General features: G+C 34.3%; 1 protein-coding gene across 2 annotated transcripts in view; it reads right to left on the reverse strand.

Annotated features, from left to right (window-relative positions):
- NCAM2 (neural cell adhesion molecule 2) overlaps nt 1-25,541 on the reverse strand; it is a 550,011-nt gene that overhangs the window by 133,961 nt on the left and 390,509 nt on the right. For both annotated transcript variants that reach the window (XM_061134054.1, XM_061134055.1), the window contains exon 8: nt 24,267-24,412. In XM_061134054.1, the coding sequence (XP_060990037.1) occupies nt 24,267-24,412 (146 nt within the window). The remainder of the gene's footprint in view (nt 1-24,266; nt 24,413-25,541) is intronic.

Genomic DNA, 25,541 nt, shown 5'->3' on the forward strand with positions numbered 1-25,541 from the left:
GGGATGCAACTTAGACCAAAATTTCTTAGTCAAAAATATGTTCCCCACTTTCCAAGTATTGCTAAAGAAATAGTAAGTTGAAGTTTTCAATCTGAAGGGCATTCTATTCTGTCAATTTTTTAAGATGTTCAGCTGCTAAACCCATTTACTTAATTGAAAGAAAACAAAATGCAAGTGTTCACAGAAGTTAAAAATCAGAAAGAATGAATAATCGGCCAAAGTAAAATGGCCAATTGTTATACAAGGTAACTAACTGCTGTTTCATAACTAAAACAATATCCTTTGGCCTTTATTGCACCTCTATTCATTGTTAATTCCTGGTAGCTCATTTGGTAAAGTATGTCTGTGGTGCAGGAGACTTGGGTTCAATCCCTAGGTTGGGAAGATCCCCTGGAGAAGGCCATGGCAACCCATTCCAGTTTTCTTGCCTGGAGAATCCCCAGGGACAGAAGAGCCTGGCAGCCTACAGTCCATGGGGTCACACAAGTCGGACATGACTTAGCAACTAAACCACCTCCACCATTCATTGCTAAATCCTATTGAACTTGCCTTCCTTTCTTCTGTGCTGACTTCCCTTGACTTTCAGGACACCCACATGATCCTGATTTTTCTCCCAGTTTTAGTTGCAGCCTCCTTTGTTTTGCTTTTGATTATAGCCTCCTTATTTCTTTGAGGTCTCTGTAATCTGGCCTGGACTCTAGAGCTTTTTTATTCACTTGAGCACTCTTAGCCTGACCACATCTACACTGAGATCTCTAGTCACTCTTTCTCCCTCACGAGAGAGGAAAATAAGAGCTTCAGAAATAAGATACATCACATGCAGGGAAAGTCCATTTGATGCAGATCTCAAACCAGCACGTGTAGATGAATGCATCACACCCACCCAGCATCCCCTGCCCTCTCCCAGGTATCCTTCTTTCCATGAATGATATTAACACTAACTATTTCCCATGCCTCATGCTATACTATGTTCTCACTCTTGGATCAGTTGCTGAACCTTTATTCATCTATTTATATTCTAAGTAATGATACATTTCAGTTTATCATCTTGCTTGACATTACATTTTCAATTTTCAGGAACTGTGTTCCCCTAGACATATCTGCTTTCTCCCTCTCCATTCAGAGTTTCAGTTGTGCTGCTGAGTTGGAAGGATATTGACAGGCGTCTCTTGATTTCAGAGAAAACAATTACACTCAGGAAGAATGTGACCAAAAAAGCCTCCCTGACTCTGCAAAATTCTACAACATTATGTTATTTCTTATGTTTCTTTAGCAAAAAAAATCATTCCAGCTGCAGAAATTATTTTTTGTGAAGCTAAGAATAAGGCTTTTTTAAAAAAAAACAAACTTTTATTTCTTGTAACTACTTTATGATGGTTTCACCACCAGTAATTTTCTATAATTACACATAACATTATATCGCCTCCGCCAACTCCTTAGCCTGATGTTGATGGACTTCCATATGGCATTATCTTTCTGTTTAAGGACACCTTACAATTCGGGTATCAGTAATTTAGGTTCTAATTAATTTCAACTACTTGTACTGCAATGAATATCCTGTGCTGCCTTTCTCTAAGCAGCCTTCACATATCTGCCTCTAATCTTTCCCCCTTTATCTCTTTCATATCTATATGGCAGAATTCTACTACCATTCTTTCCATTTCTTAGCCAAATATCAATTTATATTCATAATCCCTCATTGACCACTCTGTGTGTGTGTGTGTGTGTGTATAATATTCTTTGAAATCAAAGCATTTCTTGGTGCATATTGCTTTTTTCTGGTCTTATCTGAAACTTTGGATTTTATCCTGCAGGTTGATATTATAGTTGTACAAATGCAAGACATTTTAATGACACTTCATATAAAAGTCACCTGGACTAGCATCTAGGACAGAATCAATACATTCTAATTTTTTATAAGGCAGATTAACTCATACTGAAATATACATATAATTGTATAAAGGAAATGTAATTCTTCAGCTATTCTTTACTATGGATGAAAAAGTTTGTACTTAATATATTTATTAGAATGTAGATAAGATACATTATTAATAGTGTAAAACATCCTTCTTTCATTAGGGAAAATACTGTCCTTCTGCACATTAAAAAGTAAATTTACCCACCTTTAAAATAAACAAGTCCTTTGGTTATCACCTGTTATAAATGATATAGCTTTGACTTGGAGATAACTATTCATGTAAGTTAGCATGTTATTAATATAAGTAAAAATGGTAGTATCTAAAATACTAAGGTAGCCAGTATGCCCTATCTTTTTTCTTTCTCACATTTGTGTGTTAAACTGTTTTAGAATCATTGACACTTTAGAGAAAACTGGGGATCCTGTCACTTAGTTACTCAACATTTTTATCTATGTTTGCAATTGTTTTACAATAAGCAACAATATAGCTGAAATTAACAGAAATTTAGGAAGAACAGAATTTGTTCTATTTCTGGAAGGAGTGTGATTCCCTGAGAAATAAGTCATTTTCAGAGTTAGCACTGTCTCTGTAATAATGCACAATATGCATTTGACTAGAAGACCAAAGTCATTTCTTCTTATTTCATATACCAAAGGGCATCTTTCTCTCTGTGCTACAAAAATATATTACCCATTTCTGAAAGAAAATTCATTTATACATTTATATATTGGCTTTGATTCACCACCTACAGAAGATTCATTTAAGACATCAGATATTTGACTGAGACAGGTTAATTGGTATATTAGCTGTTCATGTAGTATTTTCAGTTTCTATCGCTGCATTAAGATGATTGGAAAGTAAAGTGTCTGACCGTACATTATTCTTTCAATCTTTTACAAAAAGACACTCTCAGAAATTTGACTTGATATATCTTCTGCCTTTCTGAAGGTCAACTTAAGAACTGCTTGCTTGTGTGGTATTTCAGTATTTTTATAAAATGATTATTCATAGCACTTATTGTCCTTTCATTAATCTCTTAATCAAATATCTATGTGAAAAGTATTATCTTGAGTTTAGTACAAAATAAACATTTTGTTTAACTGTTGTACATTTGAAATTACATAACGTATATCATGGTTACTTTGTGGCTTTACCTGACTAGACTTCATTGTCAAATTTAGAATTCAGTTGCAGCAAACAATACATCTGAGGTGGTCAGAATTCCCTTCCTTCTTCCTCACATGTATGCCTTTGAATGGTTTTAGGGTCACTGACGCTTTCAGCCTTTTGAGAAATGGTGGTTCACGTCAGTTACTCAATATATTTTTGTATGTGTGCAATTGTTTTACAATAAGTGTCCAGGCACCGGGGATATAAGCTGAGCAGAACAGAATAATTTCCACCCTTAGTAGAATTTAACTTTAACTGAGAAGACAGATATCATTTTAAAAATAAAATACAAATAAACTGAAAAATACCACAGGTTCATTGTGGGGATGTTATCGAAGGGGTGGGTTAGAGTCAGAGGTATATTCCTTGATACAATGAAGTGTGGACTGGAATCTGGAAATGGCGAAAGAGGCAGTGGTGTAGAGAGAATTCAGTGTTGTAGAGAGAATATGCCACCAGAAGGCTTTTGGAAAACCTGAGAGAACACAGCAGCTGTAGAAAAAAAGGCTGAGCACATGGGATCCCCTGACATTGCGGGCTGATAGAGAACCAACCCATGGAGAACCCAAGATACACAGACACACAGAAAGTTTTCACCTTTTGGTTACATAATATTTTTTCTAATTATATGTTATACATTTTTGGGGGGGGGTGGATTTTTTACTAGATATTCTGTTTGCATTATTTTACATTGCATTCCATTGCATCTCTATTGAATGTAAACTAATTTAGTTTCAAATATGTAGAGGTAGCAATAAGACATAACTGTTAAATGCATAAAAAAGGAAACAGACTCTTTCCAAAGGTTATTGGAATTAATTTATGAAAACTTCTCAAAATCATAGGATTCCTATATTTATTCTTAGCATTAAGGCCTCTTTCCACTGGGCTTGATCTGACCTTCCTAATTTTATTCCTATTTTCATATTATGAAATAAACTTATGTACATTTACCCTTCCTCTAAGGAGGGTAAACTGATGAAATAAAGAGTAATATGTCCAGGAAAATTTCTTAACTTACAGTTTCTTCACTGGTTATAGGCCTTCTTGGTTTTATACAGACATAAGCTCTGTGTTACTATTCAATGACTTTAAATCTGTGGGTACTAATAATTATGCATCACATTTCCAAAATTTATATGTTACTTAAAGTTATATTAATTATCCCAACTGTATTTCTATATCACTATTACTTATTATGATTATTCATTGTGACTGGAGTTCTAAGCAAATAAATTAGAGTAAAAGAAATGTGTTTGTAGTATAGCTGATCATACTCTGGCAATGCTATTGCTTACTCTGAATGACAAGATAGCTACTTTTATCAAATCCAAAGATAACAGAACAGCGTATTTCATCTCAAGATTTTTCAGAAAATTCAGGACATGGGAATTTAAGCCATAAGTGTGGGGCTAGTATAGAAAGCCAGTAGGAAAATCCCACAGATTCAAGCTATCAATCCATGTAAAATTTCATTGCTTTCTTCAAGGTTAAGTAACTATGAAAAACAAGATGGTCACTACTGTTTTTGATAATCATTGCTTTTTCCAATTTTTTCTGTATATCCTTCATAATGGAAAAGAGCAAAGTAACAACAACTGCTTATTAAAAAATGAATAAGAGATAAAGAGGCCAAGAAGATATTAAAATCTAAAAGTTATATCTTATTTGAGCTAAATTTTAGTTTTAGGGCACACAACACTGCAAAGATAGAAAGGAGATCTAAATGAATAAGGCACATTATACAATGAAATCCTTCCTATTCAACAATTTATTATAAGATGGTCAGAGGTATTGCAATGGTTTATGTACATAACTGACCTTAACCTGTGAACATTGATATCACATGCTTACACTGTACTGCTCTGGAAGTAATGTAATAACTAAAATGTGGACTCCTTTATTGCAAGGCTTTGAATAAATGAGAGGTTTGTTTTAATGTTTTTTAAATTCAGATTTTAAAATGTTTTCTCTGTAACATAAACTTAACCAATTAGAAAACAGATGAAGTGCAATACTAAAAATATTATTGGAATGGCATAATATTGATAACAATTGAAGATGCAGTAGAAAGTGGGATTGTATTATACCATCCTCCTGTCTTTGTTTTAAATTTGCATCATGCATTTTATCATGGAAATTTTTAAACAACATAACCAAGATAGAATGTGCCCCTTTATTTTTGTCAGCTGTTAAAACATACAGAGCAGATCAGACCCAAACTAAAATCTAGTGCATACTGTTGCAGACCACTCACAAATCCATGGATTTCGTTACTGAAAGCCAGTGAGGTTTTGCTGTAATTATTTTGCAGTATTTGTCACAGTGCAGGTTGGCTTATACACAATACATAATTTTTGCTGCTTTCCCCTAGGTCTGATTAGAATTACTTAAGCTTGTGTAGGGTCAGTGCAAGACATATGATAAATGTTATTACAATCAGTGATGTAGCTAGTGACCAGTATCTAAGTGGTATGGCAATCTTGTTCAAATTATAGATAAATGAAGGATTTTTGAAAAGCAGTATCCAACAGGAAGCAGTACAATAATGTTAGATGTTCAAAAAATGCCTGACACATAGTATATATTCAATAAATTTAACAATAGTCATTATCCTCTCCTGATAGTATATCTTTATGTAAATCCCTATAACATGTTCTATAACAGAAAAACCTCAATTTGAAGAAATACAAAATATTTTGGGAACATTCTTTCTTTGCTCTATCTAATGAGACAAATTAGGACCCTGTACTGAGCCTTCTTTGGCCACAACTCACTGGAAGCATGAAAAAGACACATGACTGCTCTAAGTATACGTAGGTCTTTTTCCTATCTGTTTCATTTGGATAAATTGTATTTTCCTCTTTGATTTTACTAGACATTTCTTCTGCAGTACCTAATCTTCTGTTAATCCAATCTAACCTTTATGTTTTTTTTTTTAATCTCTAGAATTTTGATTTAGTCTTTTATGCTGTTATATTTCTCTGTATTATGTTCATGCTTTTCAGCTACCTTGCATACATATGCAGTATATGTATTAAAAGAAGGAGAAAAAGGATATGTGAATGTTCCTATCTACGAATACTATCACCTTTGTCAATAGATCTGTTTCTTTTGATTGATTTAGCTTTTATTTCCCTAATATGGGTTATATTTTCATGTATCTTGTATACCTCATGATTTTTATTAGATACCACATACTGTGAATTATATGCTTTGAGCGATATATATATATATATATATGAGTGATATAAGTATTATATAAATTTAGTGATCTGATACATTATATATATATACATATATATATATATAATATATGATCTCTTTTATGAGATATTGTTAAATTACTTGAAAACAATCTTATTCTTTCGAGGCTTTTAAACTTTGCTAGGTAAGCTGGGAACAGTCTTTAGTTTAAGACTAATTCGACCGCATTACTAAAGCAGCCCCCTCCAGGATTCCCGTGGTTCTTTCTGTGGCCTCGCAGTTTCCTCACACACACGTCTCAGTACTCAGCTGAAGACTCTTGGGGACAGTGCTGAAGCTCTCTGGAGCTCTCTCTGTGTGAATTTCTTCTCCACAGAGCTCCCTCCTCTCTGGTACCCCATCCTGTAATTTCTAGCACCCTCATCATTCAAACTCAGAACCCTGGCTCCTCTACCAAGAGAAAAGAGTCAGACTCTTCATCCTTGGGCAGCAGCCTGGAAACTCTCTACATGGGACACTCAGACAATCACAGGGCTCATGCCATTTGTTTCTCTTCTCCCATGGAAAATATGCTATCCATCACGGCATAAATTTTGTCTGTTGTCATTGTTAAAAGTCAGAGTATAAATCAAGCCTTTCTTCAACCAATATGCCTGGAAATATGAATTCTAACAAGTATTTTAAATTGTCACTAGTCCCACACTTATCATCAGAAAATGCAAGGAATTTACCACTACTGACAACGTTTTGTCACATATATGCAAATTATTATGGTATACAACACATTGCTATTAACAGTATCACTTTCACCAGCCATATATCACAAAGTAGAATACTACTTGCCAATGTGTGTGCACATTTTTCCTTCTTTTAAAACCTCACATCATTTCAAATACACATTAAATATATACATCACTGGATATATAAGAAATGCTATAAAAATAATGTGTACAATTACTGTCATATGTGTTGGCAGTGTTACAGAAAATATACACTCTGTTCTAATGCATAGCTATACTGAGTGACTCATATATTTTACTTTAGTGCCTCAAAACTACATTTCAGGGAGGAGGCTCAAGAAGATAAAAAATATTTCTTAGCTCTGTGTTGAACTCTTCTCAGTTGTATTAGAGTATAACAATTATGGAATTAACAAAATCATTTTATTGGAAATGCTATATATAACACATGCATATAAATACTAAAAACTAATAAGTATAAACAAAAATATCAAAACAGTTTCATCAAATCCTTTCAGTAAATAGACATAGAAACAAGCTACCTCTTAAAGATGACTAAAAATTAAAATTTTGTATAACATAGAAACTCCCTTGAGCTGATTTTGTTTAGCTTTGGATTTAATTTGTTTGTTTTGTGGTAAAGTATCTCTTCATAAAGAAAAGACAAATTAAAACAATTCTGCATATACAAACTCAACTTTTTATAATTGCTAGAAGTCTTCAATTAAAAGAGAAGGTACTCTCTAGAAAGGATCTAAGTTATCAAGAAAATAAAATAATGCATAGTAGAAAGGGAGTTGCAAATGGTAACAAAATTTATTTCTTTACCAAGGGCAAAAAGATGTATTAAGGCAGTTTCAAAGTATGGAATGAATGAATTAACACTACAACCCTAAACCATAGAAAGAAAAAGACACAATGTGGACTTTGTCAGAAACATTAAAAGAGAAGGTAAAAGCCTATATTTCTATATTATATTCTTTTATTATAAAAGAAAATTATGGCTCACACAGGTCTGTGATGATCAATATTTACATTGATATATATCAATCATTAGATGATAAAAATTTACAGGTGTTATCATTAAAGGGGAGCATGGTGGAAACAGAGCCAGAAGCAGAGATGGTCTGGGAAATTATGCTAGCTTTGCTACAAGAAAGAAAAAAGAAACACCCCTCAAGAAGTTTCTAATTGTGTGCTGGGATACGCAGATATAGAACGTTTAGTAAATAATTATATTACAGGGCAGATTGTTGTAAATATTATGAGAAGGTATTGGAAGAGTATAATGCAATGTGGTATCAAGGTGCTGATCAAAACAGCCAGTTAGGCATGTTTTTTTCTGATACAGAAAGAGGAGATCCAACTCTTTATGGCATACACAGGATAAGTGTGCCATTCTATTGCTTGCTAAACTCCTTCCTCTCTAAAATTTGTCTATGGAAATTCCTTAATTATCACCTTTTCTATCACTTGGCCTCAGAGGATATTTTAGTTTAAATAAGCAAATGGTGCACGAAGAAATCAGAATATTATATCAATTTATTCAAATATTTATCACTTTGTACGCTATTATTACTTTAGCATTTTGTTTTTCCTTTTCAATTTTTGTCCCAATAGATTCACAGCTCCTATGACTTGGCTAGATGCAGTGAACTTCAGAATTGAATGCAACTATCCATATAGTAAGTCAGTTCTACTATTCTGTACATAGTTTAACTTCTTATCCAGTTTCAGATTTTGTAATTAAAAGAATAGTGTTCTACAATTTACACTTAGTTTACCTGAAGAACTCAGCAATTAATCTAGACATACCCAGAGTTAAAACCCAACAGGCTTATTACATAGACTTCAGTTTGGCAGTTAAGGACTCTCTCAGCAAACTCATACATACTGCATACTGCAATTAGTACATCATAGACTTGTGATGGCTATCACTACATTTACATCTCACAATGTACATTCGAAGTTGGAGATGGATAAAGTACATACACTATTGAAAATCTTCCAGCACCCAAGGATTGATGGAGGAAATGTGAAATATTATTTGGAATAAATTAATTGATCTTCATAGTAGGACTTGAGGGGAAAATGAAGGTAATGGAGATTTGAAGTGACCTATCATGTGGGGGCTTCCCAGGTGGCTCAGAAGGTAAAAAAAAAAATCAGCCTACAATGTGGGAGACCCAGGTTCGATCCCTGGGTCAGAAATATACCCTGGAGAAGGGAATGGCAACCCACTCTAGTATTCTTGAGTGAAGAATTCCATTGACAGAGGAGCCTGATGGGCTGCAGTCTAAGCGATCACAAAGAGTCGGACATGAATGAGCAACTAACACACACACATGCTATCATATAAAGCAGTTCTGGTAATAAAGGGATTTCCAAATGATAGTAGAAGCTATTGGAGGCTTCTGAACACAGAGTGACATTATCCAGCTTATTTCCAATGGACCGATTTCACCATTTTAATAAGAATAACAAGCGGCAAGGGTGCATGCATTAAAACATTTAAAAAGTTTTTTGCAATAATCTAGGCAAATACTTTGGAGGAGGGCATGACAACCCACTCCAGTATTCGGGCCTGGAGAAGCTCATGGACAGAGGAATATGGTGGGCCATGGTCCACAGGGTCACAGAGACATCAGAAGTGATTCAGCATGCATGCAGGCAAATAATTGTGCTGGCTTGTACCAGTGCAGTAACAGTTGGGTTTTGAGAAATGATCCCAATTTTAATATATTTAAAATAAGAATAACAGGATTTATAAAATTTGAATGTGTGTATAATAATAAATAAAAGTCAAAAGATTATACCAAAAATTTTACAATATATTACTAGAGGGAAGGAATCACCATTTAATGAGATTGGGATGACTGAGGAAGATGTGGAACTAGAGACAATGTACAGAGCTGGATTGGGTATTTTACATCAAGGTACTTATTTAATATCCAGATGTAGCTACCTGGTAGATGACTGGATACAGACAACTAGGGTTTAGTTGAAAAGCTCATGTTAAAATTTTGGATTTTTTTGAATCTAGTTGGTAATTAAAGGCATGAGACAAAATGAATAAATCAAGGGAACAAGCATAGTTAGAGAAAGGAATCTAATAACAAACCCCAATTTAGAGCCCTAGATAATATAGAGGTCAATTAGAAGACCAAGACTGATGAGAGAAAATCAGGAAAGTATACCAGAAACCATAGCTTCCCAGGTGGTAATAGTGGTAAAGAACTCTCAACTCAATGCAGGAGACATGAGACACAGGTTTGATCTCTGGATCTGGAAGATCCCCTGGAGGAGGGCACGGCAACCCACTCCAGTATTTTTGCCTGGAGAATCTCATGGACAGAGGAGCCTGGCAGGATACAGTTGATAGGGTTGCAAAGAGTTGGATACAACTGAAGCAACTTAGCATGCACGCAGGCATACCATAAGTCAAAGTCCATGCAACAAGAAGAAAGGATTATTTAATTGGATCAATGCTTCTCTTAGGTAAAAAAGTAAAGTTAGGTTTCTTAATTTGTGATAAAATTTAGAAAAGTGAATGTTACTAGTAATAAGCTTTCCAAAGAGCTTTTGTGGAGTCATGTGATCAAAGCCAGACCGGAATATATTCAAGAGGTAATTCTAGGAAGAATTTAGAGAGAACAGGATTAAACAACATTTTCAAGAGATTTTCAATGAATAGAGGCTCAGCTCAGATGAGATCTGGAAGTCAAATATGGTAGTTACTGGGTTGGCTAAAAAGTTTGTTCAGGTTTTTCATAACATCTTACAGAAAAATTCAAAACAACTTTCTAGCCAATCCAGTATCTATCTGTCTACATATATACACAGACTTAAAATATATACTCATACATGAAGGGTGGGCTTCCCTGGTAGTTCAGATGGGAAAGCATCTGCCTGCAATGTGGGAGACCTGGGTTCGATCCCTGGGTCTGGAAGATGGCCTGGAGAAGGAACTGGCAACCCTCTCCAGTATTCTTAACTGGAAAATCCCATGAACAGAGGAGCCTGGCAGGCTACAATCAATGCTGTCACAAAGGGATATTTCAAAAGAACAGCATGTATGCTATCTATGGTGAAACAGATCACCAGCCCAGGTGGGATGCACGAGACAAGTGCTCCGGTCTGGTGCACTGGGAAGACCCAGAGGAATCGGGTGGAGAGGGAGGTGGGAGGGGGGATCGGGATTGGGAATACATGTAAATCCATGGCTGATTCATATCAATGTATGACAAAACCCACTGGAAAAAAAAAAAAAGAGTCAGACACAACTGAGCGAATATCACTTTCACTTTCATATGAAGGCTATATCTATGGTTACCCACACTGTGCATTTCATACGCATGACTCATTTATTTTGGAATTGGAAGCTTGTAGCTCTTAAGGTCTCTCATTTATTTATTCCCCACCCACCAAATCACCTGTTCATTCTCTATATCTTTAAGTCTGTCTCTGCTGTGTTATGTTTGCTCATTTGTATTGTTTTTTAGATTCCACATATAAGTGAAATAGTAGTTTTGTCTTTCTATGTCTGAATTATTTCTGTTGGCATAATGCCCTCTAGGACCATACATGTTGGCAAGAGTTCATTCTTTTTTTATGACTGAAAAATATTTATATGTCACATCTTCTTTATCCATGTATACACTGATGGACGCTTAGGGTGCTTCTGTACCTTGACTCTTATAAATAAAGGTGCAATTAAGCTAGGGATGTATATATCTTTTTGAATTGCTATTTACATTTTCTCAACATCCAAGAGTCAGACACGGTTAGCAACTAAATGACTACTATTACATTTTCTGTGAATGAATACTCAGTAGTGGAATTGCTATGTCATATATCATATAGTAGTTACACTTCTAGTTTTATGAGGATTCTACACAGATTTCCATAGTGGATGTACCAATTTACATTCCCACCAACAGTGCACAAGGGCTCCCTTTTCTATACATCTTCACCAACACTTGACATTTGTTGCCTTTTTGATAATAGCCATTCCAAAAGGTGTAAGGTTATATGTCACTGTGGTTTTGATTTGGATTTCTCTGATGATTGGTGATGTTGAGCATCTTTTCATATGCCTACTTGCCATCTGTATCAGAGTATGTCAAGGCTGCTTATTTAATTTTTATGCAGAGTACATCATGAAAAATGTCAGGCAGGATGAATCACAAGCTGGAATCAAGACTGCTAGGAGAAATATCAACAATCTCAGATATGCAGATGATACCACTCTAAAGGCAGAAAGTGAGGAGGAACTAAACAGCCTCTTGATTAGGGTGAAAGAGAAGAGTGAAAAGGCTAGCTTAAAACTCAACATTCAAAAAACTAAGATCATGGCGTCCAGTCCCATTACTTCATGGTAAACAGGTGGGTAAAAATGGAAACAGTGACAGATTTCATTTTCTTGGGCTCAAAAATCACTGTGGACGGGGACTGCAACCATGAAATTAAAAGGCATTTGCTCGTTGGAAGAAAAGCCATGACAAACATAGGTGGCTTATTACAAAACAGAGATACTACTTTGCCAACAAAAGTCTGTATAGTCAAAGCTAGGGATTTTCCAGTAGTAATGTACAAATGTGAGAGGAGGACCATAAAGAAGGCTGAGACTGAAGAACAGATGCTTTGAAATGATGAAGCTGGAGAAGACTCTTGAGAGTTCCTTGGACTGTGAGGAGATCAAATAAGTCAATCCTAAAGGAAATGAACCCTGAATATTCATTGGAGGACTGCTGCTAAATCTGAAACTCCAATCTTCTGGCCACCTGACACTAAGAGCCGACACATTGGAAAAGACTTTGATGCTGGGAAAAAATGAAGCAAAAGGAGAAGAGGGCAGCAGAGAATGATATGGTTGGGTAGCATCACCAACTCAGTGGACATGAATTTGAGCAAACTCTGGGAGATAGTGAAGGACAGGGAAGCGTGGTGTGCTGCAGTCCATGGGATCGCAAAGAGTCGGACATGAGTTCGTGACTGAACAACGTATTTTTTCCAGCAGTAATGTACAGTTTGTACAGCAATGTACAGCAGTAATGTACAAATGTGAAAGTTGGACCATATGGAAGGCCAAGTACTGAAGAATTGAAGCTTTCTAATTTTGGTGCTGGAGAAGACTCTTTAGAGTCCCTTGGACTTCAAGGAGATCAAATCAGTCAATCAAAGGAAAATAACCTTGAACATTCATTGGAAGTACTGATGCTGAAGCTGAATCTCCAATAATTTGGCCACCTGCTGAGAAGAGTTGACTCATTAGAAAAGAGCCTGATGCTGGGAAAGATGGAGGGCAGGAGAAGGAGGTAGAGAAAATGAGGTAGTTGGATAGTATCACTGACTCAATGGACAAGGTGCTCTGAAGTTGATGTTGGCCCACTATAGATAGGGTGATGTTGGATCCAAGGGTGGCTGTATAACTATGTAATACCTTAGTATGGGTACAGATTATTGTGAGATAATAGAACTGCTGAGTCACAATATTGTATAACAGAACCTCACATAGTATGAAAGGTCAATTATTAATATATTCTAAAAATAAGCAAATTCAGAGAAAAAGAGTTCATATTTAGATTGGTGGTGACCAGAGGCAGGGGTGGATTAAGGCAGTCAAAAGACACAAACTTTGTGTATTAAGTTTGTGTATTAAGAATGTAAGATACAATATGATAAATATAATTAAAACTACTGTAAGCTATATGTGCTATATATAGCATATATCTTTATACATATATAAATTTATATTTAAATGAATATAGTTTCATATATATGTATTTTATATATATATATATAAAAAGAGAGAGAGAGAGCATCGCTGACTCAATGGGCAAAATTTGAGCAAACTCCAAGAGACAGTGGAGAATAGAGGAATCTGGCAGGCTATAGCTTATGGGGTCACAAATAGCTGGACACAACAACTGAACAACAAAAAAATTTATATATGAACACTGAGAGAGCCGTTCCTATTAGTTCTCACCATAAGGAAACATTTTTTCTATTTCTTTAATTTTATTTATATCTGAGATACTGAATGTTCCCTAAACCTACTGTGATAATCACTTCATGATATACACAAGTCAAATAATTATGCTGTGTGTCTTAAAGCTTATATAGCGCTTTATCCCAATTATGCCTCAATAAAACTGGAAGAAAAACAAAATTGGAAATACAGGAAAAAAGACATGCAAGAATGTTTATATCCATTTCATGTATAGTATATATCATAAATATATTCTATGTGCAAATTATATCATGTTATCTACATACTATATGCTGTAATATATATGTGCTAGCTGCTCAGTCATGTCCAATTCTTTCAGAACGCATGGACTCTAACCAGCTAGGCTCCCCTGTCCATTGAATTCTCCAGCAAAGAATATTGGAGTGGATAGTCATTCCCTTCTCCAAGGGATCTTCCCAACCAAGGGATTGAATTTGGTCTCCCACTTTGTGGGCAGATTCTTTACCATTTGAACCACCAGGGAATAATATATATTAAAGCAACAATAAAATAGTTTTGAATTCTGATGGGAAAAATAAGGTGGTGAATAAAAAAGAAAGTTGGGAAAAGATAAGTGATTGTGCTAATGTCTATGATATGTTAGAAAGGCTGGAACTAGTATCTACATTAAAAACTTGAATATTATCTTCATGGTAACATAAGGTTCACCTACACATAATGTAGATGCAACAATAGGAACAGGTTATAGTGTTCTTTTGATTGTTTTTATTAGTAAATGAGGAACCAGTTCAATAGCTGAGCTTTCTTAGGAGAGAGGAGGTTTGTGAACTTGAGCATGGAGGAGATATATGAGGTACTTGCCAAGAAAATATGGGCTGAGTACTGCAAAACAGAGAGAGCATGCATTAAGCTATGGGTCACAGTTTTAAAGGGAGATCATTCAGAATGATTCCAGCTAAGTTTAGGTGTCCTCCAACACATGTGGTATAGACACTGAGGTTTGCTAAAGGATAACTTGCATTTTTCTGGAAATAGTTTTCAAAGCAAAAAAAAAAAAAAGACTGAGGAGTGTATATATGATAATGATTATAATAGACAATGAAACTTAAGCTGGGGAATAAAAGAAGTTAATAGAGTGGGTGATTTGAGTCACCTACCCATCATTTGAAAAGATGATAGAATCCACAGATATTAAAATTACATCATTTCTATGTATTTGGTAGACTATAAATATGATTTTCTTATAAGTAGAAACACTATCAAATATGACTTAAAAAAAAATTAGGCATCTAAGAATGAAGAACTTGGAAAGTTGAATAAGAACTTCTGTGGATTACAAAACAACAGCAATGATGGTGCTTTAAGATACACATCATGACAAGACATAATAGCCAAGGAAGAGTCTCCTAAGAGGGAGACTCAGTAAACAGAACTACTTGATATATGACTGAACATAGTTATTACTGAAGATCTTTGTTTAATATACATTTTTTAAGTTTATTATCTGTTAATCCATGAGTAAAAGTAGTGATGGGATTATAGTAACCATGCTAAAGTACTTTTCATTAATATGTATTCAATTTTACAAATTAATTATCATGTAACTAACATTCTTTTATACATTTGTTTTTGCTTCATGCTTAAAATTGACAATACAATTTATCAAATGTATTTTTGCAAGTTCCTTACTGGAATGTTTACTGAAATATTTTCAGATATCTGTGTCTAACTGTCTACATGTACAGCAATTCATTAAAATTTATTTCATTTTGTTCTTGAACTTACTGTCTTCCACTAAAATATTGCATAAATAAATCAAAGTTACATTTACTAGGAAATTTGTTATTTTTGTTAAGTCTATGGATATTCACTGAAATCTACATATTTCTTTGTCTACATTATTTTATATTTTCCTCTAAGGTAGTAGATTCCTTCAAAAGATAAAGTAAATAACATATGAAGTCTAAAGCAGAATATGGCATTTACAAGAAAAGGTGATATTATTTTCTGCTATAAAGACAAAGAAAACTAACTTTCAGTATGTAAATAATGTTTTTCCCAGGATAATCATGGTAAAATTGTCAACTAATATATTATTCTATGAAAAAGATAACGGTTTCTTTCTGCTAGAAATACTTATGTATATTTTAAAATAACCATTCACTAATAAATACTTTAAAAAGAAAAAATGATATTTTTTTATTTTTTAATTGTTTCCTAGAATTTCCTTAAAAATGTTTTTTTTTAAATTACATGTTGGACTTATGACTAGTCATCTTAGAAACTTTTTATTTGAGCTGTGAGCTGGAAAAGAAATTTCAGAAAGTTGTAAATGATTGAAAATCCACTTTTCAACAAGCTCAGAAGCATCCCAGGAAGATTTCCAACATGCCTAATTATATTCTACCATCTACATCAGATGAGGAAGAGAAGTATCCATTTGCCTGCTGCCCAGCAGGGATCTACAATACTGCTCTCAGAGCACTACAATGAAAAAATGCATTAGGATGATTTTAAAAATGTCACTCATATACAAAATCCTTCAGAAAAGCCCATTATCTGTGGAAAGACAAAAAAAAAACACTGGCATTAAAATCTACAGGTGCCAGAAGCATGCTCTTTACCATTCTTCTTTACAATCAGAAACTTTCCTTTTCCCAATGTAAAGACATTACCAAAGCAATCAGCTTTTCATGTACAGATAAGCTACATGGAAAGAAATTGCAAATACATTGCCTCATATCTTAAGTTATTATAAAATCATAAACTGAAAGATTAGTAAATATCTGAATTTAAAATGGAATTCACATGGAAATAAAAAGTATATCTTAAAATATATGATTATCTACTGACTCAAGAGAAAGATGTACAGAATAGTGAAATGTTGGAGTTTGATGGAGATTTACTTTATCAATCATGGAACTGAAAAATGAATCAACTTACCTAAAGCCACAGAGAAGGTAAGTGGCAAATCCAGAAACTGAAATAAAGAATCACTGTTGCAACTAAGTCATTTTACTTGAAATGGGGATACAATTCAAACATATTTGAAATTCATGAGCTATACAAACAAATTATTTGTATATATCTTATTTTATGTATAGCTGCATTGGATATCTAGATCACATTAATTTCAGTGTTGGTGTGTCTTTTCATGTGTGTGTGTGTGTGTGGGGGTGCTGTGATGAAAGAAATATAGTAAGTTTAAAGGTAGAGGTTCTCTACAGGGTGCCCACACAAGAGCAATTTTGAGGAGTTTCAAAATAAAACTCCCTAATCACTGTCAGAGATACTGTAAGAATACTTAGAAACTGGTGCTGTTCCTGGTCATAGCAAACACCCTCTTCCCACAACACAAGAAACGACTCTACACATGGACATCAGCAGATGGTTAATACTGAATTCAGATTGAATATATTCTTTGAAGATGAAGATGGATAAGCTTTATACAGTCAGGAAAAAACAAGACTGGGAGCTGACTGTGGCTCAGATCATGAACTCCTTATTGCAAAATTCAGACTTAAATTGAAGAAAGTAGGAAAAATCACTTGGTCATTCATGTATGACCTAAGTCAAATCCCTTATGATTATACACAGGAAGTGACAAATAGATTCAAGGGAGAAGATCTGATGGAGTGCTTTAAGAACTATGGAAGGAGATTCATGGCATTTCAAGGAGGCAGTGATCAAAACAATCCCCAAGAAAAAGAAATGGAAAAAGGCAAAGTGATTGTCTGAGGAGGCCTTACAAACAGCTGAGAAGAGAAGTGAAAGGCCAAGGAGAAAAGGAAAGATATTCCGATCTGAATGCAGAGTTCCAAAGACTAGCAAGGAGAGATAAGAAAGCTGTCCTCAGTGATCAATGCAAAGAAATAGAGGAAAACAATAGAATGGCAAAGACTAGAGATCTCTTTAAGAAAATTAGAGATACCAAGGAAACATTTCATGCACATACAGATACAATGAAGGACAGAAATGGTATGGATCTAACAGAAGCAGAAGAAATTAAGAAGAGGTGGCAAGAATACACAAAAGAACGATACAAAAAAGATCTTCATGACCCAGATAACCACCATGGTGTAATCACTCACCTAGAGCCAGACATCCTGGAGTGTGAAGTCAAGTGAGGAAGCATCACTATGAACAAAGCTAGTGGAGGTGATGGAATTCCAGTTGAGCTATTTCATATCCTAAAAGATGATGCTGTGAAACTGCTGCACACAATATGCCAGCAAATTTGGAAACCTAAACAGTGGCCACAGGACTGGAAAAGGTCAGTTTTCATTCCAATCTCAAAGAAGTGAAAGTGAAGTCATTCAGTCGTGTTCAACTCTTTGCGACCCCATGGACTTTAACCTACCAAGCTCTACCATCAACTGGATTTTCCAGGCAAGAGTACTGGAGTGGATTGCCATTTCCTTCTCCAGAGGATCTTCCCAACCCAGGGATCAAACCCAGGTCTCCCACATTGTAGGCAGACACTTTTACCATCTAAGCCACCAGGGAAATCCAAAGAAAGGCAATACCAAAGAATGTTCAAACTACTGCAGAAATGCACTCATCTCACGCACTAGCAAATTAATGCTCAAAGTTCTTCAAGCAAGGCTTCAGCAGTACATGAACTGAGAACTTCCAGATATTCCAGCTGGTTTTAGAAAAGGCAGAGGAACCAGAGATCAAATTGCCAATATCCATTGGAACATGAAAAAAACAAGAGAATTCCAGAAAAACATCTATTTCTGTTTCACTGGCTACACTAAAGCCTTTGACTGTGTGGATCACAACAAATTATGGAAGATCCTTAAAGAGATGGGAATACCAGTCCATCTTACCTGCCTCCTGAGAAACCTGTATGCAGGTAAGGAAGCAACAGTTAAAACCTGACATGGAACAACAGACTGGTTCAAAACTGGGAAAGGAGTATGATGACAAGGCTGTACATTGTCACCACGCTTATATGCAGAATACATCACGAGAAATGTCAGGTTGGATGAAGCACAAGCTGGAATCAAGATTGCCAGGAGAAATATCAATAACCTCAAATGCAGATGACACCACCCTTATGGCAGAAAGTGAAGAGGGACTAAAGAGCCTCTTGATGAAGGTGAAAGACGAGAGTGGAAAAAGCTGGCTTAAAATTCAACATTCAGAAAACAAAAATGACATCTGATCCCATCACTTCAAGAAAAAGAGATGAGAAACAACAGAAACAGTGACAGATTTTATTTTCTTGGGCTCCAAAATCATTGCAGATGGTGACCGCAGCATGAAACTAAAAGACACTTGCTCCTTGGAAGAAAAGTCATGACAAACCTATACAGCATATTATAAGCCAAAACATTACTTTGCCAACAAATTCCATATAATCAAAGCTATAATTTTTCCAGTAGTCACATGTGGATGTGAAAGTTGGACTATAAAGAAGGCTGAACACCAAAGAATTGATGCTTTTGAACTGTGGGTTTGCAGAAGACTCTTGAGAGTCCCTTGGATTGCAAAGGAATCAAACCAGTCAACCATAAAGGAAATCATTCCTGAATGTTCATCAGAAGGACTGATGTTGAAGCTGAAGCTCCAACACTTTGGCCACCTGATGTGAAGAGCTGACTCATTAGAAAAGACCTGAATGCTTGGCAAGATTCAAGGCACGAAGATAAGGGGACGACAGAGAATGATATGGTTGGATGGCATCACTGACTCAATGGACATGAGCAAGCTTCGGGTGATGGTAAAGTATAGGTAAGCCTGGCATGCTGCAGTCCATGGGGCCACAAAGAGTCAGACATGACTGAACAACATGGTACATTTGAAACTCTGGAAGAGAGACTTAGACATTATCCAGGGAGAAAGGCTCAGACAGGTACACATGTATACATCTCTGTATGTGATTCTGATGTACAACCTTGGTTTGGTACTTCTCACCCCTTCCCCTGATTATTAACTCAAATTTTAATATCACAACAAGGCAGAATATTGGGATAACTAATATTATTTAAGATTTTCTAATATAATGTAATATCAAATTAAAGAATTTTCTTTTAGACATTGATAATCATACAAACTGTTATACAGAAATTTATGGAAATGGAATTCTATCACTTGGAATTTAACACATTTAATTATCTACAATCCCTGATTCTTGGATCATCTCTGCAATTTCGTAAATTCCCTTCACTATTTTGTGATACAGTCACCTACAGTAAGTAATATGTATAGTTCAACTGGATATGGCTGTCTTTAAAATATCTGAACAGCCATATCATGATTTCTTTTTCAATTATTTAGTAAAACATTTTTGCTGGTTTTATTTATCCCTAGTTGTTGTTATTGTTGCTTTTATCAATCTTAATATCAGGCACTAAGAATTGACTATAATTACACCCTAGATGCATCTTCAGGATTTGGTAAAGAAGTATTAACAAAGTTCCTTATAAAAATACAGGTGTAAAAATTCTGCAAAGTATAACTACTTACAAAGGTACATTAAAAATAATTATAAACTTTCATTATTAAAGATGATGTTATAAATATGTCACCATATTTCAGATTTTCACTTCACTGCAAGTTTTATAATAAAGTGCAGATATTTGAAACACTGCTGTCTTTCTTAAATCAGTAATTGTGGCTTTGGCAGTCTCATTTTGTAAATTCTATTAAAAGAGATAAAAGAAGTTGAAAATCTTGAGTTGTTTTCTATAATATAAAGGTGTTGCAAATTACACCATTAACTTTTTTTAACTTTCTTCTTAAATCAGTCTAAGAAAGTTAAAAAAAGTTAATGGTGTAATCCAACTCTCACATCCATACATGACCACTTCCAGTGGTCTGTGGAGAAAGCTGAGCGCCGAAAAATTGATGCTTTTGAACTGTGGTGTTGGAGAAGACTCTTGAGTCCCTTGGACTGCAAGGAGATCCAACCAGTCCATCCTGAAGGAGATAAGTCCTGGGTGTTCATTGGAAGGACTGATGCTGAAACTGAAACTCCAATACTTTGGCCACCTCATGTGAAGAGTTGACTCACTGGAAAAGACCCTGATGCTGGGAGGGATTGGGGGCATGAGTTTGAGTAAACTCTGGGAGTTTGACGGACAGGGAGGCCTGGCGTGCTGCGATTCATGGGGTCACAGAGTCAGACACGACTGAGCCACTGAACTGAACTGAACTGAAGCAGTTTTTGTCAGCCTAAACAAATTTAAAGGAGGTGTTCTGAAGATGATATACTTTCCAAAATGCACCAATGCAGAGGCCTGTCAGAAGAACAAGCTGAACCAAGTCTGTGATAGCACAGAAAAATATGCCAAAGCTATATCTGGAGGGTGTAGAAGTCCACTTATATACTTAAAATTTCTATTTTGATATGAAACTTCACATTTCAGAACTACATATTCATAAGTGAAACACTGCTAATTTTAAATATGCCTTGATTCCTCTCCTGAACAGTGCACTATGAAGCAGAAAACATTTTTTTTTTACACTGCTGTATTCTTTGTGCATAGGACAGCACATGGAAACATAGAAGCCCTCAATAAAAGATGTTGATGGTTATTAAATGAACTTGGGCAAATGGTACAGGAAACATTAGCAATGGAAATTTCTGTTACTTTAAAGATTATTTTACTGTTTACATTTTATTAAATGTAATTTTCAAGAACTCATATTTGCTTTAGAATGAAAAAAGGAGGAAATACCAAAAGGCTAATGTAACCTTCATATTTTATATATATATATGTATATATATATATATATATATATAAAATTAAGAATTTTTAGTAGAGATTTTCATATAATGTGAAAAACTCACTCCATTATCCTTTGCCCTCCATTAAAAGTGGTTTACATAAATGAATCATTTAAAACCACTCTAGAAGTTTCCTTTAGGTCCAAAGCTGTACCTACTCAGAAAATAATATCCTAGAGCATAAAACAATATAATAATGAACACAATAGTAAAATTATCAATACCTTTATGCTAAGAATTTAATTTGATATAAATTTTAAAACATATTATTCAAGTGGTTGTATCAAAGAATTGTCTCTCTTTATGGTTTCTAGAAATCCCTTTTGTCTTGGTATTTTATTCTGTAAGAACATTTGAAGCATGGTACAGATCACAGTAACTCAATTCATGGAGAAAAATGCTTGTCACTTTTCTACAATCAAAATAGAAACACTTTGGTACAACTATGACTTCCGCATATAAGTATAAAGATAACTGTTAAAGTATTGTTTCTTTTTAACCTTAAATGTCAGTGTAAATACATCTATTTATGTGAAGCAATAGAAAGCAATCTGGACTTAACTAAAGTTAACAGTGAATCAGTAAGTATGGTTGTTTTCTTTGACACAGGAAAAAAAAACAGTTTTCAAATAAATGCAAAAGAACAGATAATCCTATTATTTTAATCACAAAGTTTGAGCTGATCTAAACTCAGACTATGACCAGCATTTCATATTTTACTTCAGCAAAATAAAAATAAGTTACTTTTGAAGCTAAATCACTATTTTTTTCCCTAATTTAAAACAAATTTAAATTTATTTTGGCCACATTGCAGGCATGTGAGATCTTAGGTCCTGACCAGAGATCAAACCCACACACCCTGCATTGGAAGCCCAGAGTCTTAACTACCAGTCAGGGAAGTTCTACTATACTTTATTTATTGAGTTTACTGGCATCATTTTGAAGGATCATTTGGTGTTAAGGACTGAAATTAAATGAGTTTTTGCTACTAAGATTTGTGAACATTCTACCCATTAATTAATAATGTAGTATGTGTATTTACTGAAGGGAAGTGCTTGATCTCACAAATAGAAATATTTCCCCAAGGCAGGGATTAAACCTGGGTCTCCCCAATTGCAGGCAGATTCTTTACCAACTGAGCCACAAGGGAAGCCCAAGAATACTGGAGTGGGTAGCCTATCCCTTCTCCAGAGGATCTTCCATCCCAGGAATAGAACCGGGGTCTCCTGCATTGCAGATGGATTCTTTACCTACTGAGCTATAAGGGAACCAAATTAAATGAGTTTTTGTTACTAGATTTGTGAACTTTCTTCCCGTTAATTAACAATGTAGCATATTTATTTGTTGAAGGGAAGTGCTTGACCTCACAAATAGAAGAAAGGCAAATAGGGTTTGTTCTCAAAATTTTATAGCCAAACTTTGTATCATGTTAATTTTATGCAAGTTTGAAATAAAAGAAGTGTTTTAAAACTATGGTATGTGTACCAGTGAAGGTGCACATGCTAAGTTTAGGGCTTATTTTGAAACAAATTTTACTTTATAGTTTCATATTTACTTTGATGTGAATTTTAAAATGTGACATCTTTTTGCTTATAATTAAAATAAAAACCTAATTTAATTTAAAGAAAAAAATTAAGTGTATGACAGTCCAGGCAGCATGTAAATATGGAAAAGAAATGAAACTGATGGTCAAATGACTGAAGTTTGAAAAATTCTGCTTTAAAACAGAATTCACGGCTATACCATTTCAACTACTTCTTACTCGGTGTAGAGTGGGCTTAATTTCTAGTGGAGGCAGCAGAGGATGTGTCTGACTCAATGAACCTGAATTCAGGCAAACTGGGAGATGGCAGGGGACAGATTACAGATCAGGCTTTATCTCTTAGAGTAATCAGAGAATCTCTCCTCATCTAGGATTGGAAGTAAGTCTCTGATTACTTGATAATGTTTTAAGGCTAAAATAAGTGAATATAATGAGTCTCTCATTATTGTTATGTATATAAGAAAACATCAATTAAATGAAAAATGTAAGTTATATGTAAATTTAATCTCATTATTTTTACATGTGTGAAAATGCCAATTCAGTTAACATAAATTATGTAAAAGCAGAAATCTACTTTCCTAATGCACAAAGAAATATGAAAGAGTTAAGAGTTAAATGACAGCCAGGATTTTGTGAATGTAAATTATTTTCATTTTCATAGTACAAGGTAGAGGAATTGAAATTCCAGTAAGGTATTTTATGGATTCAGTGTATACCAAACGTCTGTATGTAGGAAAACTTAACAGTTTAAAACTTCGTGTCTTAATGAGAAACATCTTTAATATTAAAATTTGACATTTTTCTCTTATGAATTTATTTTTAGGTTGACTATGATAGTTGTCTTTTCAAAAAATAAATCATTCTTGCATTTCTACAAGTTACTTGGTGAACTGGAGACCAATATGAGATTTAATTATATAGAAAACACTGCATATACAATGCTTTTGAAAATCACTGTATATTAAATTGCTGTTACCTTATCACCTTCAGAAAAAGTGATGCCATCCACTGCTCTTTTCCAGGTGATTGCTGGAATAGGCTCCCCTTCTGCTTCACATATGAGTGTGACTTGACCATTCTCATATGTAGTCTCATTTTTAAGCTGTATTATGTGAGGCTGTACTGTAAAAAACATATACATTACTCGATCTGTATTAAAAGAAAATATTATTATTCATAGTGGGCATTTCAGTACACAATAGCATAGTATGAAATGATTAATGTTGCAGTGGTTATAGTGCCATGCTTGCTTCATAAGAGTGCCAGGAGAGTTGCAAATTATAGGAGAAAGAGCTTTAAAAATAATGTTCATAGATTACGATTATAAAAATAATTTGAAGTGGTTTAGAAACCAATAGAAAAATATAATCCTTTCCAAGATTTTGTCAACTAAAGCTATTTAATTTTTTCCTCTTAAAGCTACAAAATTAAAATGTCCTCTTAAAACCACAAGTGTACTATGTGTGTGTGTCTGTGTATGACATTTGCTTTTGTAGTGATTATCTCTTAAACTTAAGAAACAGTTTCACAAAAGGGGGGTAAATAGTGACTGTACCCTGAATACATAGTAAGTGCAACTATGTACAATACTTAAAATACTTAACAAGTAAATATATATGCATACTATTTATCTTTATTATTATGGTTGATTTATTTTGCCCTTAGATTGCCTTAATATTATTAGAAAGAATAGATAATTATTTCTTTGTAATTATGACAGCTAGAAGACCAAACCATCATGTCTACTAATTTAAATTATATTAATATTAAAATCATGTCCCTTAACAAATTTTATGCCAAAGAGGTTTAACATTTTAAACTCTGTATTGTCAGAATTTCTTAAGCTTTTATTTGTTTGAACATAAAAGTGATAAAAGTCAGCACCTGTTACTTCAGAGCAAGTAACAGTTTTTTTTAAATCATTAAATGTAATCAATTTTGAAGTAGATGTATGTTGTTCTTTTCTTAGAAAAATAAATTCTTGATATCAGAAACAGGACATATATAATTTTTTTAATTCAATGTTTATTCCATTGACTTTAACGGTTTTAGCTTTATTTCCACTATATATGCACAATTTTGTATCAAACACAATATGAATCTGTTCACTGTTACTATGCAAAATAATTACAACAGTCAAGTAGCATATTAGTTTTCATTCATTATTTTATATTTAAAAGGTAAAAAAAAATTAGAAACCTTTTCTTTGTTCTTACTCAGTGTCACTTAAATTTAAAAAAATAATTAAACA

The sequence above is a fragment of the Dama dama genome, chromosome 31 (genome assembly GCF_033118175.1).
Source record: "Dama dama isolate Ldn47 chromosome 31, ASM3311817v1, whole genome shotgun sequence".
Lineage (NCBI taxonomy): Eukaryota > Metazoa > Chordata > Mammalia > Artiodactyla > Cervidae > Dama > Dama dama.